At 43.2% G+C, this 18,156-nt stretch overlaps 1 protein-coding gene across 3 annotated transcripts; it reads left to right on the forward strand.

The window, feature by feature from the left end:
* The first annotated feature begins 1,638 nt into the window (after nt 1–1,638).
* On the forward strand, nt 1,639–16,349 carry ncoa6 (nuclear receptor coactivator 6). Of its 3 annotated transcripts, none has more exons than XM_006796312.3 (17): nt 1,639–1,744; nt 4,872–5,209; nt 5,674–5,829; nt 5,975–6,097; nt 6,348–6,470; nt 6,567–7,373; nt 7,492–7,623; nt 8,637–9,942; nt 10,046–10,164; nt 10,440–10,975; nt 11,069–11,305; nt 11,438–14,465; nt 14,829–14,885; nt 14,999–15,029; nt 15,483–15,524; nt 15,773–15,906; nt 15,997–16,349. In XM_006796312.3, exons 2-17 carry the CDS (start codon nt 4,912–4,914, stop codon nt 16,041–16,043), a joined length of 7,176 nt encoding a protein of 2,391 aa, XP_006796375.2. In that variant the 5' UTR covers nt 1,639–1,744; nt 4,872–4,911; the 3' UTR covers nt 16,044–16,349. The 3 variants fall into 3 exon arrangements, with proteins under 3 accessions (XP_006796375.2, XP_087690589.1, XP_006796376.2); XM_087834463.1 differs by having other exon boundaries at nt 10,049–10,164; XM_006796313.3 differs by lacking the exon at nt 15,483–15,524.
* The last annotated feature ends 1,807 nt before the right edge of the window (nt 16,350–18,156 follow it).

An 18,156-nucleotide genomic window follows, 5' to 3' on the forward strand; every position in this document is an offset into this window, starting at 1 on the left:
TATAAAGAAATGAGAGGCGGGTCAAGGCTTTTGTGCTGTACTGTACTGTATTTGACCAAAAACTGAAGGAATAAGGTAGACCGTGGTAGACCAGGGTTGGTTGTCACATGCTTTTCTCTTGCACAAACTGCTCTTTCAGTACTCCTTCAGTAACCATTCCTTTGTTCAATCAAAATGTGTGTCCTTCTCATTTTTACAATTAATTGCAACAAAACGTAATTAACCATCACCAACACTGACACTTTGTGACAACCAACCCCATAGCAGGTTTGGTTGTACCTATAGTTATTAATTGGGTTTCAATAAAAATTGTGATTAAAAAAAGAATGTATAATGTTGTGAGGGGGTTTTCTGCCTTTCAGATAGAGCCATCAATAAGTATGAACACCACCTAGTGTTCTGTGTATTTAAACTGTGAATTTGAAGCAGTGATAATTATTGTGACTTATTCTACATATGAGCAGTTAAGGAATTTGCAGTGCTTTGATAATGTAACCTTTATTAAAGCAACAAAAACAAATGAGAACAGATTCCACATTCATGAGTGTATTCTGAAGTTTTGTATCACTGATATCATTAAAACAGCCAGAATCTTTTTAAAATCTTTTTGTGCAGGATTTTTACAACAGGTAATCTACGCAATAATGAACAAGTCAGTGTAAACATGTCAGAAGAAGAATGAAAGTCTAGATCAGGTGTGTCGAACTCCAGGCCTCAAGGGCCGGTGTCCTGCAGGTTTTAGATAATACCCTGGGTCAACACACCTGAATCAAATGATTAGTTCAATACCAGGCTTCTGGAGAACTTCAAGACATGTTGAGGAGGTCGTTTAGCCATTTAAATCAGCTGTGATGGATCAAGGACACATCTAAAACCTGCAGGACACTGGCCCTCGAGGCCTGGAGTTTGACACCTGTGGTCTAGATGGATGCTCAGTTATACATGTAAGGAAAGAGATGTATTTTAAAGTTCTAAAGATCTAGCAACCCTGTAACTTACCCAGGTCAATTATGACAAATGTACACCCCTGGACTGGTACAATATTTGTGAGATTATTTTTTCAGACAACAAATTTGGCTGGCTACTTGTGCATGACTCAACACAAACCATTCTGCCAACCAACAAACAAAAAGATTTGTCATACCTGTGAGAACTAACCCTAAGACCAGTGAGACAACAATCCCCAACTGACCTCTTGTTAAACATTTTAACTTTTTTACCACCACGGCTTGTGAAAAACTGTTTCAAAGCAAAGCTACTGCTTTGAGCTTTTTAACAAGTGTCTATTTTTAATTACTAATATTATGGGATTTTTTTAATACCAAAACAAAACAAAAAATAGTCACACCAATGAAAATTACAAGATACAAGTGCAAATGTGTGATACTGACAGAATTCCATAGTGCTTTCTAATGTGGTAGTAACAAGTAGTGACAACCCCACTACTCTATTTGACAGAAAAGGCCCATTTAAAATTATTCAGCTGGTATTTTACAAAACCGAATTATAAAATAATAATATTTATTATTATTATTACAATTTTAGAATGATGTTAATTATTTTTATTTACTTCAGTTACCTTTATAAAAAAAAAACGTTGTTACTTCCTCTGTTTTTATTTTGAAAATCATCGCCGGAAGTTGTAACTTGCTGTAAATTTACACTGTATTTGATTCATGTTTTGTTAGCTAATCTAGCAAGCAGATGCCGACTGCTTCAACTTATTTTCAGATGAATATATGTGGTAAGGCTTTTGCTTTTCTTACGCCTATTTTACTTACCTTATGTTGTAAGCTAAACGTAGGGAATTGGAAAGCTAATGCATTGCGTTTCAATGCATTCATGCTGAATTACCTTCTGTGCTAACCAGCTAACGTAGCTAACGATCGCTAACTGGAGCCTATGGAGAAGCCAGGGGGAACAGCCTTGACGTTAATTTTGACCTCTTTCACAATGTGGTGAAAGCCGAAAGTAACACGGTTATTAAATGTGCTCAAGAGGCCAAGAAAATGCACAGCAGCATAGGATATGGGCAATCTGTGGTCGCCCTGCGGATTTTGATCGCTTTACGTTAGCTTATGTTTGCGCTAAGGCCCGTGCCACGGCTGGGCCGTTGTTGTAAAGCAAGTTACGGTTCATGGCAGTAAATTTATGTGTTGTAACACTTTAATTGGCAGTGATGGAAATTAACCTATACTTTAAATAACTGTACCTCTTAAAGAACAATCTTCTGTTATTTGACATGTCTTCGATAATAAGTTCACCATCACCGGTCAAAGTGACGTCATTGTATTACAGGTGTGTTAACGTATGATTTGCAATGATGGCCATTTACATACTTGACGGGAATTTATAGGTCTTTGCTGTACTGTGCTATTGTCTTGAGCCACTACTCATTTCTGTTCAGTTTGCTTGGAAAATGGTGCAGAGATTTAGTTAAACATGTGTAAAAATACAGTATATGAGGTGAAAGCAGAGTTTGTACAATTCTAAAAAGCTTGAACTCTTAGGCAAGCTTTCTTTTAGGCAAGTCATTTCCTTAAGTAGCCTTTAGGAATAGTTCTATGGAACAGAGCTAACAACCATGCCACCATGCTATTGTATAGTGGATCAAAATCTGACGGTGCTTTTCCTCAATGCAGCCCCAGACCAAGACAGAGTGGTCCATCCTGTTTGACAGATGATTGTAGATACTTTTTTCTCTCCTGACTTCTCCCATACATTATCTGCCATTTGACACAGAATAGGGCTGTAGACTAGCCTTTTGCCAAGGCTGCACTGGTGCGTCTAACTTTTTTTTTTTTTTTTTTAGTTGGACCAGCACAAAAGAACAGCTTGATAGCTTATGGACTATCCTCCATTGCAGTGCATCATGTTGTCAGCTTTACTGTATCTTATCAGGGAAACTGGTCAAGACGCTCTCTTCGAAATGTATACACTTTCCCCCTTTTACTTTCAGTGGGTTCTGGCTCGGAGTTGATCGTATGTGGCTCATTATCTGATGCTGTCTCCAGACCAGTATTAGACATAACCTGAGAGGATGATGAGTCCGTGTCAGAACACTGGCTATGAATTTCGGACGGATCGGGCCTTAACTTAACGAAGAAGTTATCAAGCATTCTTTTCATCTTTTCCCATTACCCACAGCTACATCCACTTCTATCGGGCCTAGGCTACTTACTCCTTTCTATCCACCTGCACTTTCAAACGTACACACACACACACGTAGGCCTACAGGAATATCTGGACCATGGCCAATCAGAGAGGTCCCGCACCCTTGACTATCTCTCATTGGTTTAGACCACGATATGGGCATAATGTGTGGCTGCTGTTGACCACACAGAGACTTTTTTTTAATTTACTCGAATGGTTGGTCGCACTGGTGCAACCTAGCCTAACCCAATTTTTTTTTTTAGTCACACCATTAAGAAATTAGGTCGCATGTGCGACCAAATTGGTCACACTCTAGAGCCCTGCAGAACTTTCAAATTTCAGTTCATCACTCTGTAAGTTCATCACTCTAATTTTTGGTCCATTTCAGGCATAATTTGGCATACCACTGCCTTTTTTCCTCTTTTCCCTTAAGAATGGTACTGTTTTTTTGCAGTATGTAGTTCAGTTTAGGCCTGTCACTTCTGTTGTACCCCACCTTTTTAAGGACACATTTTTTTTGTTTCACCTCAAACAAAACAAGATGTGTCCTGGGAACAAATGATGTTTTTGCAACAGGCTGCTTGCAACAAAGTGCCTTAAGATACAGTTTAGACAGGTTCTTTGCCTGTTATGTGTAGACACAACACGGGTCATTCCTTTAGTTAGGTGCCTTTTTTTGTTTGAATGATTCATAGGTCAGTGTTAAGTGACTTCACAAATAAAACCACATTCTTCTGAAATGGTCATGGACAGTGAATGAAAAAGCCAAAGACCAGTGAAAAGGTCTTTTTGAAGGTCTTTGAAAGACCTTCAGAAAGCCTGGAGAACTATTGCTAGAGACCACTTAAAAAAATAAAAGCAAGTGTAGCTCCATCCTTCTATTTTCTTCCACTTATCCAGGGTTGTTGGGGGTTTTGGAGCCTATCCCAACCTGCGATAGGGCTAGACTGAGTACGCCTTGGATAGGTCGCCAGTCTGTCGCAGGACAGACAGAGAGACAGACAATCATTCACACTCAAATTCACACCTATGGACAATTTAGAATTACCATATTACTAGTTAACCGAACCTAACTCCAGCCAGAGTACCCGGAAAGAACTCACACAGATGTGGGGAGAACATGTAAACTCCACTCAGAAACTGCTCAATGTGACAGCGGTTAGCATTGTTACCTCACAGCAAGAAGGGCCTGAGTTTAAATCTACCATCAGGCCAGGGCCTTTCTGTGTGGTGTTTCCAAAGTCTGACTCGTTAGAAGGAAAATATAAACAAATGAGGGGTCACGCAACTCTTTTTCATAGAACTTTGTGTCCTTACCTTGTTTCCCTTTAAGATTGGTGCCACCACATACAACTGAGCCATCAAGCATATATATTATACTAATATATAATACATATTAAAAAAAATTCAATTATAACTCACATTTTCAGTTATTTGTCACAAACACTGATGCTGTCCAGTTTATTTTATTTTTTCAACTGAGACATTGTGGATTATAAAATGAATTTGGGATTATTTATGTATTTAATCTTTTTTCTGAACCAGTATAGTTAGTTTGGTTTGGGTTTCAACAGAGGTCACGTATCAGTTAAAATAGTTAAAATGTAAAATAAAATAATTGGCTGTATACGGTCTATCAGGCACCATGTGGCTTAACATAAACTTTGTGTCAGGCCTACCCTATTATACTCTTAATCTATGTCTATGTGTGATTGCAGCATAAAACAGCTCACACGCCACTCCTACTAAGAAGGGAGGATGGCACACCACCGCACCCCACCTGAGACATCCCAGAGGACGGAGTACCTAGAGGCTGATAATGAATCCGACAGGGACTCTGGTGTTGGGGATGATGCAGGAGAGGATGCTGACAGTTGCCATGAAAGCACAGTAACGGAAGAAGAGAAACGTGAGAAGCACGATGGCGGGGAAGGAAAAAGTGGGGAGGGAGAAGATTTTACAGTCTTTGTTGCCTTTCAAGGAAATATGGATGATGAAGACTTCATTCAGAAACTTGAGACAATCCTCAGAGGGATACCAAACGTGCTTGATATGGGTTAGTTCTATTTCCTTTAATGCTTTTATTTTGAAAAAGCTATTTGTGTTTGACAATTTGCATTTTAAAAAGCTGCTCATTAATAGATGAACAAATGCAAACTTTCAAGTGCTACTGAAAGTTGTTTCTACTGATGTCTGCATTTATATCAGTCTTGAGCAGAATCCACTTGGATCTTTCCATGTTTCTGATTGTAATGTTGACTCTTAGGAGTCTGTTGACACTGTTGACACTGTTGACAATATAAAATGGCATTCTAATGTCATGAATCTTTAATGATGTACGGTACACTGACTTTGATTCTGTCTTGTAAAACAAGTTTTACAAGGATTGTAAATGCAGATATGTTACCATTTGTGTCCTGGTCCCCCCCCCCCCCCCCCCCCCCCCAAAATAACCAGAAAAAAAATTCCCTCCTGTGCACTGTAATTGCAAGACCACCTCATTAATTATTGCTCCTCTAGGCCCTGAACGGCTTCAACCACAGCATGTGGAGCCGTGGAACAGTGTGCGGGTTACCTTCAACATTCCTCGGGATGCTGCTGAGCGTCTCCGTCTGTTGGCCCAGAACAACCAGCAGCAGCTCAGAGACCTGGGGATTCTCTCTGTCCAGATAGAAGGTAATGGCACAGTCCTCACGGTTCACTGCACATCAAAGCAGGATGCATGAGACCATTTTTGTCTATGGCACTTCAATATAAAGCATGCAAACAGGACTTTCTGTACAGATTAAGTTACTTATTGTTTCTGTCCATTGATGTTCAGGGGAAGGTGCCATCAATGTGGCTATGGGACCAAATCGAGGACAAGAAGTCAGGGTGAATGGACCAATGGGTGCACCTGGTCAGATAAGAATGGATGCTGGTTTTCCTGGTCAGCCTGGTCCAGGTATTACTTTACTCAAATTAACACACAGAGTAGCCATAGGAAGTTCTTGAAAATTTGTTTATTCAAAAACTAGTAAAAAAAAATATTAAATTACAATTTGTATTAGATACTTCTTTTTTGGTTCTTGTTATCCCTAATGTGGTCTTGTTAGTAATTGTGAATTTGTTTTGTTTGCAAAGAATTTACACATTTTTGTATTATTTTTATTTTTGTATTTCATAATGAATAAATATGCATATATTTCCTCTAGGGGGGGTTCGAATGGCTAATCCATCGATGGTTCCTCCAGGGCCTGGCATGGTAGGTCAGACTATGTTACCAAGTAGTAGTGGACAGATCCACCCTCGACTTCAGAGACCACCTTCACAAACAGGTTCAGGTTTCTTATTTCTCTACATGTTGCATTTTAGGATATGTTGCATCTTATACTGTACTGTAACAGAAAAAATTGCTTCTTCCTGACTCACAGATGCGATGGATCCAATGATGTCAGTCCAGCAGCAGCAACAGCTTCAGCACCAACAGGCTGGTCCCCATGGCTCAGGCCCCATGCCTCCTCAAGCTGCCCATCACATGCAGGCTCTACAGGCTGGGAGACCGCTCAATCCTGCTGCACTGCAGCAGCTACAACATCAGCATCACCAGCAGCAACAGGCTCAGCTCTCCCAACTTGGACCTAGACCTCCATTCAACCAATCAGGCCAGATGGCTGCGCCCTCTGGCTGGAATCAGTTGCCTCCTGGTGTCCTCCAGCCACCCACAGCCCAAGGAGGCCCTGCCTGGAGAAAGCCCCCACCCCAAGCACAGATGGTTCAACGCCCACCTTCCCTTGCTACAGTTCAGACCCCCAGTCATCCTCCGCCCCCCTACCCAGTTGGCAGCCAGCAGGCTGGGCAGGTATTCGGTGCCATGGGACAGGGACAATTACAGCAACAACAACAACAGGCTGGAATGGGTCAGTTTGCTGCTCCCCAGCCTAAAGGTCAACAGCCTGCCACTGGTGTTGCAGGGCCACCAAGACCCCCTCCACCCCTACCACCAACTACTGGACCACAGGGTAACCTCACTGCCAAATCCCCTGGTTCGTCCTCATCTCCTTTTCAGCAGGGTTCACCAGGGACACCACCTATGATGGCTCAGAGACCTACAACTCCACAGGGCTTCCCCCAGGGTGTAGGTTCACCAGGAAGGGCAGCCCTCAGTCAACAGGGTAACATGCAACAGGCATTCATGGGAATGCCCCAGCATGGACAGCCTGGGGCCCAAGTTCACCCAGGTGAGATGCTCTTCATAGTTATTTATTGTCACACTAAAAACACATTTTTGGTTATCAGAAAAACAATACGTATTTGGTTCTAAGATGTCTAAAATATCAAAATGTTTTATATATGCAGGTATGCCAAAGCGACCCATAGGCTTTCCAACCCCAAACTTTGTTCAAGGTCAGGTGAGTGCTAGCACTCCAGGAACCCCTGTTGGAGGCCCCGGCCAGCAGCTACAGAGCAGCCAAGCAATGGCTCACACAGGTAAAATGTCTACAACACTGCACATGTGTGGGATTTATGTCTTAGGTGCAACACAGTTATCTGCTTTCTAATACATTAAAATGGGCATCTTTTATATAGTTATTTATTTTCTTTTGGCCAGTAAACTGTTAAGACAATCAGAATTTTTTACATTTAATAAATATATTTGTATTGTTAGAGTGTAGTTTAGCATTATTAGATCACTGAGAAACAGCTTAAAATAGTTAATAATGTATAATAATGCAATAATGTATAATAAATAGCAATAAATTCATTATAGGCCTTAACTTTGATTTTGACAAACTTAATAGCGGTCGGCAGGCCATACAGTGCCATTTGTACTAAAATAAAAGGGTTCATTAAAAAAATAGCATCAGTAAGTAGCTTAATCTATTTTCCTTTTTTTTTTAAGAGTAATGTATTCTGTTTACCCTTCTAAGACCAAGTCACAATTCGTCTTTTTTTTTTTTATCAAGTTTTTCATTAAAATATTAGAGTAATGTATTTTAAATTATTTATCCTATGGATCCACCTGTGCTGTTTCTGATAAAGATGAGAATGTATTTGTCAGTGTCAGTGCAACATGCGTGACACATTGAATAAGAGCACGATCTTAACTCTGCAAAAAGCCAGTGCTCTATTTTGTCAAGCAGGCCTAGAGACCCATCAGCAACTCAGCAACCTAGGTGGTTGGCATAAGCGATAACACATTTTCACTAGTAATCAGTGGTTGACCGGGGCTTTAAAGAAAGCGATGAGAATTCACACCAAAATTTAATCGACTCTTCCTTTGGACGTGTTTCACTTCTCCAGCAATTCAGATGGTACACCTTTCACATAATAGTAGGTGACTTGTAGTAGACTAATAGTAATTTATCTCTGGACACTTTATAATCTAATTTAACAAAGCCTGGCTCTGTGTGCAGTTAGCAGAAGGCATAATAGCTGATTACCTCACATGAAATCCGTTAAGTTATTGTTTTTATGTCCCTCCCCAACCCATTTTGCATTAGGAGCTCAACCCTCAGCCTCTACACCAAACTCAATGCAGGGACCACCCCATGCTCCACCTAATGTTATGGGTGTTCAAAGTAGCATGGCAGGTTCAGCACCTGGTACAACTGCTGGGCCTAGTATGGGCCAGCAACAGCCTGGCCTCCAGACCCAGATGATGGGCCTCCAGCATCAGGCCCAGCCTGTGTCCTCCTCCCCCAGCCAGATGGTTCAAGGCCAGGGTGCAGGTCAGACTGTCCTCTCAAGGCCCATCAATCAAGGGCAGAGAGGAGGGATGACCCCACCCAAGCAGATGATGCCTCAGCAAGGCCAGGGGGTGATGCATGGGCAGGGTCAGATGGTTGGAGGCCAAGGGCACCAGGCCATGCTCCTGCAGCAGCAGCAGCAGCAACAACAGCAGCAACAAAACTCAATGATGGAACAAATGGTTGCCAACCAGATGCAAGGCAACAAGCAGGCTTTCGGGGGCAAGATGCCAGCCGGGGTTATGCCTGGGCAGATGATGCGTGGCCCTTCTCCAAATGTACCAGGTAACATGGCTCAGTTCCAGGGTCAGGTTGGCCCACAGCAGATGACTCCACAGCAACAACAACAAATGGCTCAACTTCAGCAGCAGCAAATGCAACAACACCAGCTGCAACAGCAGCTGCAACAGCAGCAGCAACAGCAGCACCAGCAGATGAATCAGCAACAGTCTCAGCAGGTTCCTGTTGCTGGAAATCCTAATCAAGCTATGGGCATGCATGGGCAACAGATGAGACTGCCTTCAGGGCACCCTCTCATTCAACAACAGTTGCAACAGCAGCAGTTACAACAGCAGCAGAAGCAACAACAAGCCATGATGCAGCAGCAGCAGCAGCAGCAACAACAACAACAGGCAGCTCAGCAACATCCACATGCCATGGGGGATCCAAACAGTGGGACAGGAGATTTGGGAGTACAACAAATGGTTCCTGATATGCAGGCACAGCAACAGCAAAGCATGATGGGAGGCCCCCAGCACATGCAGATGGGAAATGGGCACTTTCCAGGTCATGGCATGAATTTCAACTCACAGTTTCCAGGTCAGATGCAGATTGCAGGACCTTGTGGACAGCCAGGTGGCTTTCCTGTTAGCAAAGATGTTACACTGACTAGCCCACTGCTGGTCAATCTGCTGCAGAGTGATATTTCAGCCAGCCAATTTGGACCAGGAGGAAAACAAGGAGCAGGTGGGGGAAATCCAGCCAAACCCAAAAAGAAGAAGCCAGCACGCAAGAAGAAGCCCAAAGAGGGAGAAGGTCAACAGCAAGTAGAGGGACTTGGGTAATAATTTGTATTTGTAACAGTTTTTGCCATGGGATGCAATTTATTTTCATCACTCATTGGTTAATTGTCTAATTGTTCAACAATTTCTTTCTCTTCTTAGTAGTCTTGAAGTGGGTGCTGGCATGGAGGATGCTGAACTGCCAAATCTTGGTGGTGAACATGGTATGGGCTTAGACAACGCAGGCCAGAAACACCCTGAATTTGCTAACAGGCCTGCAGGTAAATAGCAACATACATTTCTAGTTATTTTGTGCACATTTAAGTTGCATTTGGTCCAGGGTAAATACCCCAACATTATGTATTGGCAGTAACCTTTTTTTAATACACGACATCTTTAAAAAAAAAAAAAAAAAAATAAAAAAAAAAAAAAAAATATATATATATATATATATATATATATATATATATATATATACAATTTATTTATTTTTTTATATTTTTCTTCAATTTATTTATTTATTTTTATTTGTGAATCTTTTTATGCTTTTACTTAGGCTTTCCTGGCCAGCCTGGAGATCAGAGAGTACTGCAGCAAGTACCCATGCAATTTATGCAGCAGCAGCAACAACAACAACAACCACCATCGCAGCAACAACAACAGCAGCAGCAGCAACAACAACCACCATCACAGCAACAACAACAGCAGATGCAGCAGCAGCAGCAACAACCACCATCACAGCAACAACAACAACAGATGCAGCACATGCAACAACAGCAGATGCAGCAACAACAAATGCAGCATCAGCAGCAGCAAATGCAACAGCAAATACAGCAACAGCAGCAACAGTTGCAGCAGCAGCAACAGTTGCAGCAACAGCAGCAACAGTTGCAGCAGCAGCAACAGTTACAGCAACAGCAGCAACAGTTGCAGCAGCAGCAGATGCAACACATGCAACAGATACAAGGTCTCCAGAATGCGCAAGGACAGCAGGGAATGACAGGACAGCAGACTACAGGTCAAGGCCAGCCCCAAATGCACCCTCATCAGCTACAGCAGCAACCACAACAGCAACCACACCTGCAACAGCAGGTAAAGAAGTTATGTACATTAGTGACAATTTTTGGTATTAGCATAACAATATGTCAGTTCATACTTAGCAGTGAGCCTCATGTTTCTTTCTAGCAACAACAGCAGATGATGATGATGCTGAAGATGCAGCAGGAGCAGGCGAAGAATCGTATGCCCATCCCTCCAGGAGGGCAGCTGCCTCCCCGAGGAATGGGCAATCAAACTGAGGTGCAAAGACATCCTGTCTCACAGCAAGGCAACATGCCTGTGATGATCAGCCTTCAAGGACCTGGAGGGGTGCCACCATCACCTGACAAAGCCAGAGGAATGCCCCTGATAGTGAACCCACAGGTGAGGGCCCTGTTGGGACATACATTAACATAGTGCTGAAATTCTCATCTATTTTTCTTTTTAGCATTTAAGTTTGGAGTCCAAAAATGTAATATGAACAATTTGCCTTTGTTTTTCCTCTCTACTTTTTAGCTTGCAGGGGCTGCACGACGAATGTCCCATTCTGATGCAGGACAGGCTCCCCAAGGAACTGGATCTGAAGAAGCCCCTTCAGGTGCCCACTCAAAGCAGGACAGACCTGGTGGCCCAGAAATGGGGGGACAACCAGGAAATGGCACTCAACAGATTGTGGGCAATCAGGCCTCCAACACTCACATGATGAAGCAAGTCCCTGGTTCAGCGCAAATGCCCCAGCATACAGGAGCTAGTCCTCAGCAGCAGTTACCCACTCAGCCTCAACAAGGAGGTCCCATGCCGGGTCTTCATTTCCCTAATGTGCCCACAACCTCACAGAGTTCAAGACCTAAAACCCCCAACAGAGCCAGCCCCAGACCATACCACCATCCCCTCACCCCAACCAATCGTCCACCCAGTACTGAACCCTCAGAAATTAACCTTTCACCCGAGAGGCTAAATGCCTCTATTGCAGGGCTTTTTCCTCCCAAAATTAACATTCCTTTGCCTCCAAGGCAGCCAAACCTAAACAGGGGATTTGATCAGCAAGGTCTTAATCCAACAACTCTGAAAGCCATTGGACAGGCACCTCCTAACCTAACTTTACCAGGAAACAACAATGGCAGTGCTGGTGGAAATAACACTAACAACAATCAGCAGGCATTTTCTGCTGGTTCTGGTGCTGGGATGGTAGGTGCTAAACAGGACAAACCAGCTGGAGTGCAGGGTAAGAGGGCAAGTCCCAGCAATAGTAGGAGGTCAAGCCCAGCCTCTAGTCGTAAGTCAGCCACCCCGAGTCCAGGAAGACAGAAAGGGGCAAAAATGGCTGTCACTGGCCCTCCACACCAGCAGCAGTTGGTCAGTCCTCAGGGGCAAACAATGATGCTAAGCCCTACCTCAGTACCTCCAAGTCCAGTATCTATGGCTTCACAAGTGACTGGTTCCATGGAGGCACAGCAGACCCAGAGCAACCTTCATGGAATTCAAGGTAACCCTGCTGATGGAGTCAGGGATAGTCAGGGAATGATAACAGCAGAGCAGCGACAGATACCACAGTCTCAGTCACAGCCACAGCCTTTAAGGGAGTTATCAGCACCCAGAATGACTAGCCCTCGTCTGCCTGCACCTCAGCAGCCTAAAACTGACTTGGAACTGCAGGCTTGCACTGTTGATAGGCAGCTGACGCATTCAGCACCTGTACAGGAGTCCGAGGTCTCACCTGCTATCAGAGCAGCCCCGACTTCCCTAAACCAGTTACTGGATAACACAGGTGTTCCAAATATGTCCCTGAGACCCTTACAGAGTAGTACTGTTAGGGATGTAATGGGAAAGGACAGTCCTAAGTCTGCTTTTGATCCAGAAAGACCACTTCACAGTAATTCCCAAAGCACAGATGTGGCAGTGTCTGTTGCTAATACTGCAGAAACCGAAGCTAAACTCAAACCTGCTGTCCCAGTCCCTACCAGCAGTCCTAACTTACTGCCTGTTTCAGTTCCTGGTTCACATCCTCCCAATAGCATGAACTCCAATACCACTCCCAGCCTTAACCAAAACTCAGTTTCCAGTCTTGGTGTCATTCCTAGTTCAAATGTAAATGCAACACCTACACACACAGTCAGTACCAACACTAATGCCACCACAAGTGTAAACCCCAGTACAATTGCTTCCAGTCAGATTAGTTCTGCGTCCACTGTTAGTAGTAGTTCGAACTCTAGCTCTGCTGTAAACCCAATTGGTTCGGCTACTAAACCAAGCCCTAGTCCTAAAACTGTGACAAGTGTCCACTCAGTCATACAGATCCCTGCCTCTTCTAGCACCATTTCCCCCAACCAGATCACTGTGTTTGTGGCCTCAAACCCTATCACTTCTGCCCCTGCTTCACAGCCGCCCACATCTATGGTTTCAACTATGGTGGCTGTCCCTCACAGGAACATTAGACCTCAGGACATCCGGCAGCAGAGCTCAGCATCCAGACCTCCTCAGTTCATCACAACCACCCCTGTATTTATCAACCCAATTTTCCAGGTCCCAAGTTCATCTGTGGCTCCCAATACTACAGTTGTATCTCAGTCAGTCACCATGGTGGGGTCTATCCAAGTGTCAAATGCAAATATCCAACTTTCTGCTGCTCCAAGCTCTACCCAGTCCTCAGGGACTAACATGACCAGCAGTCAGCCCACTAGAAATGCTGTTGGACAGCTTCAGATTGCCACTAGTATGTCATCACCGGCCCTAGCACCTCCCCTAGGTCTTCAAAGTAACCCAGCAGCTAACAAAACAGAAAGCCCTGGTGAGGCTACTTCTACTCCAAAATCTCACCCAGTTCCACAGCCATCTCCTCATCCCAACCCTTCAGCATCTCCCTTTCAGCCACCTCTGGCTTCTCCTCTTCCCTGCTCTAGTCCTGGGGCTGTTAACACCGTCTGGAAAAGCCCTGTCTCTTCATCTCCAACTGCCCAGTTAAGAAGTAAGCCTGCACAGGTTGCTGTAGCTGTTTCTGTTACAGCGGACTCCCAGCAAAGTCCTGTAGAAAGGCCTGCACAGGGGCACACAGGGGCTGTGCCACCACAGGTCTTTCATCCTCCTGCTAGTCCAGCCATTCAGATTGAAGCACAAGCCCCCCATACTACTGCTGTTTCCCAAAACACCCTTGCTATACCTGCAGTTTCATCTCCAGTCCCAGTTCCTGGTCAAGTCACTGCTCCTACTCAGATTATAAGCCAGACTCAAGCACATGCACCAGCTTCAGTCTCAACCCCAATGCAAGCTGTAACATCTCAAGCTCCTGTTGTGGCTGTAGTTGGTACTCCCACTGGTGTTTCTTCTTCAGCTGTGCTCTCCACGGTTCCTCTTGTGCAAAGTCCAGTACCGTCCATTATTCCAACCCTTGCCACACCTGGACCTGTTCAGGAGGGTTCCCAGACCACATCCTCTCCAGCTGCTAACCCAAGCGGAGTTCCAGCAGGCCAGTCTGACCCTGCAACAGCTGTGGAGCCCTCCATCCCAACAGCTGGAGCAGCTGCTGAAACCACTCAGACCACAGCAGGTAAACGTGCAGCCGTGAGCTACATTAATTTTTGAAGCTGATGAGCACCTTAATGCACCACATGTCAGTCATGTGCTTAGGTCCACTTATTGTATGTTACAAAAAACGTGTATAATGCTAGCTTATGTATGAAGTATTGTTTAATGTTTATGTCTTTTTCGATAGAGAAAGGCTGTTTCTCTGTGCAAATATTCTGGCAACTGATTCCCATAGTGGGAAGAATCCACTGCTTAGCTCCCTATATACAATTACATAGCTATATCATATCACATGTGCCCATATGTGAACAGTTAGTGGTGTGTATTTTAATGTGTTATTTATTTAGATATGTCAATTGAACTGTTTTATTCTTTCACCTCCCAGCACCTATTCAACAAGAAGCTCCACAGTCACAGGAACCTACTGCCACCGAGAAGACCGGTTAGTGTTGTTATCCTTGTTTTTGAGCTGTTAAAATACTTCTCGCTGAAATAGAATATAAGCAATTGGGATTTAAATTGCACGTGAATAATTCCTGTTTTTGTTTTGTTCAGGTGAAGAGGCTTCGACCGGTTCTGAACAGGGGTAAGATCATGTTCTTTGTTATGGTTTGTTAATTGCTGTGTAATGTGTCACGGGCTAGGGTTTTTAAGGTGTCCCTTACTGCTGATCTTTGAAAAAGCTGGCCTAATCTTAAGATTGATGCTTTTGAAGAAGAAATGCTTAGACATTTCAAGCTTCACTGAAACTCAGGGAGTTCATTTGCTTGGCCACGGAGGGATACATGGTGAAATCAATGAGCCAAGTGGCCCCAGCAATGGGTACGTATGATAAGCATGCAACAATATAATTATATTAATGCATGTCAAAAGGTTGAACAATGAGCAGCCTATCACAGAACAAATTGTAGCTCTCCCGCTGACCTTTATGGCCATGTTTCTTTTCCTGGAGATTGTCGTGTTATGGTGGGGGGAAGTGAAGCCATGTTTTGTTCAGCACAGTGTATAGTTTACCGCTGTTTTTCCACTTCTATCACAGATGGGCAAAGAAAAGAAAGGCGCCCATCAACTTAGTCTCAAGGTATGTATTTTAACACGTTTGTGCTGAAAAGACACAAGCAGTGATCATGTCAGCGTAGTGGATGCTGTCGGGATGAAGATGGACAGTATCTGTGGTAGACGAGGAAAAACAGCAGAGTCCTGATTGGTATTATATCTTTCTCTGACTAGAGCAGAGTTAACTCACACCGTTGTCTGTTTGGTAACACTTTCTTGTGTTGTTCTCCTTTTCTTTTCCATTTTTTCCCCTTTTCTATCTTGTTCTCCCAGAGCTGCTGTGGAGAAGCCCAAAGGGCCAAGCAGGCGCAGCTCCCGGGCTGAGAAAGAGGTGGAGGAGGAACCAGTAGCAGACAGCAGCCTTAGGAAGAGATCGGCCAGGCCTGCAACCAGTGCTGCTGTGAAAGGTAATTAAAAAAGACACAGTATCAATCACTATATCCAAGCTGTGCCTGCTACCATTTCCCCGACACAAATGCATGTTTTCTCTTTGACAGAAGCTGGAGCGAGCCCCACGCAGGCCAAGAGAAGGAAGTCTAAGTAGGCACGACTACAGTTGTGTTTACCTGTGAAATGTACTGTAAATGTTTTTGTTTCCCCGCTGTGAATCACTTGATAATGGTTTCTCTGAGCAGGATTATAAATTTTTACTAGAGGAAGAGACCTGTGTACAGATTGTTTTAAAAGGAATCATGCTATTGTCGTGTCCACGTGAGATTGTAGTTAGAAGGTGTGCATACAGTTTGTGTGAATGTGCTTTTTATATGAAATGCTGGATTAATCATGTGAAGATAGATGGTGCAGCTTGTCATGACGGTATAATGTAAAACAAATAAAATTTTCTACCGCTTTTGTTCTGTGGGAATGAGTCATTTGATCTGTGTGTTGCCCTTAATTCGCTCTTTAGTTGCTTTAAACAGGAATGTCAGACTTTGAGTTTAAGCGGGCCAGACCAGTAAAAGTAGAGATTGACAGACCACGTGACTTTCGCGCATTGCTTTGTGGGTACCCGTGGCAACAAAATCAAAACACTGCATCAAGTCCTAGTATTTCCAGCACCGGTAATAATTAATTCTGCGGTTTTAATCCCTACTTGCATTTTATTTGCCCCAAAAACAGTTATGTGCAAAACGACGGAGAACACGGCAGGTCCGTACAAAGACAGACTTGACGAAAAGGCAAAAAAAAGGACGAGGAAAAAATCAGAGTGAAATGGTCAGACCCATACTAGCATACAGAGTGGAGTAAGGACGTTAGTGTGCTGCCCAACTTTCATCACGCACATATTTATTATTATATGGTCCTAAGTTTTAGTGCATACACTCACAAAATGTTTAGTAACTTCAGATCCCTGCAACAAGCCCAGGTCCAGTTTACTTTGGTGATTTGGACTATTCCATTTAACAGCTGCTATTTTTTCCCCTTTATCTCCCGTACAGGCCAACGTCTTTTCAGGTTGTAGTATTACACAACATTTTCAGATCTAATATAAATAAAATGAGTGTTTCGTAATTCATTCAATTTATTGTTTTTATTTATAACTTGCATTATTGTTTCATTCTATTATAGAATCTTACAAGAAAGAGGCAAAATTGCATTCCATTATGCTTTATTAGCTACTTCGGTAAAAAACAAAAAAAACCAAAAAAACAAACAAACATGCAAAACAACATACTGGAAAACCGTTATTCATCACTTGATTGCTTCAATACAACACTTGGGCACATATATGCGGGACGTTTCGTGGCTGTTTTGATATCTCTCTCTATCTCTTAACCGATCAAATCCCGCTGTGGTAGCAGCTTTCCACTCGGTATGACCCCGGTTGATAGAGGGTGCCCAGTCTGGATCGCATTCCAGCATTTTTTTAGGCTGATTTCCTACAAAACACAACAAACATTAGCCCGAAAAGCCACAGTGAACAAAGCAGCATAGCGCAACGAATTCAGTTCAAATCAATATAAAACTTGTTTGTAACCTACATCAACAATTATGTTAAGATAAATTACGCAATTACAACTACAACAGAAGGCCTACCTTTGTGGAAATGCTTGGAGTAGACTAACATGTGAGCTGGAGTGTTCTGAAACGTTATGTTTGGTCTGCAATCCAGGCCATCCGTCGGCTCTTTGTTATTTCGGAAACATGGCTTAAACAATTTCTCTTCCACGACGTAATCCGATAAAAACCGATCTCTTTACCGTCGGCTTCCCGTGGCTGTCATGCGACCGGCTATTGTAGTTAATAATACAACAGCTTCTTGCCATTTTTTGTATTTCTTTTTTATCGCTGTGTGACTGTTTTCACGTAAAAGCCTGCGTGCGCTAGTACCGCTTGCCACTCGTTCCCAGAATCCTCAGACATTTTCAATCTCTAATAGAGATTGAAAATCTCTATTAGAGATCTCATTTGTTTGTTCATAGATTGTTTGTTCAATGATTGTTCATAGGTGTCAAACATGAGGCCCGAGGATCAAAAGACTTCAATGTGGCCACTGGACATGACATAAATTTTGGACTTAACATAACAAAGTGTGGGGGGTTTTTTTGTTGTTGTTTTGGTTTGGTTTTTCCAATATGTACTATAGAAATATTCTGTAAAATAACAACAAATGTTCACACTGAGCTAACATAACTTTTTCCCGTACGTTTACACAC

This window comes from Neolamprologus brichardi, chromosome 20 (genome assembly GCF_056152115.1).
Source record: "Neolamprologus brichardi isolate AB-2024 chromosome 20, ASM5615211v1, whole genome shotgun sequence".
In the NCBI taxonomy this organism is placed as follows: domain Eukaryota; kingdom Metazoa; phylum Chordata; class Actinopteri; order Cichliformes; family Cichlidae; genus Neolamprologus; species Neolamprologus brichardi.

Excerpts from the sequence above, each read along its gene's own strand:
- ncoa6 (XM_006796312.3), top strand. The coding sequence starts at position 4,912 with ATGGCACACCACCGCACCCCACCTGAGACATCCCAGAGGACGGAGTAC. Across the intron at positions 6,471-6,566 it reads GAGACCACCTTCACAAACAG|ATGCGATGGATCCAATGATG; the intron begins GTTCAGGTTTCT and ends CCTGACTCACAG. Across the intron at positions 14,466-14,828 it reads AACCACTCAGACCACAGCAG|CACCTATTCAACAAGAAGCT; the intron begins GTAAACGTGCAG and ends TTCACCTCCCAG.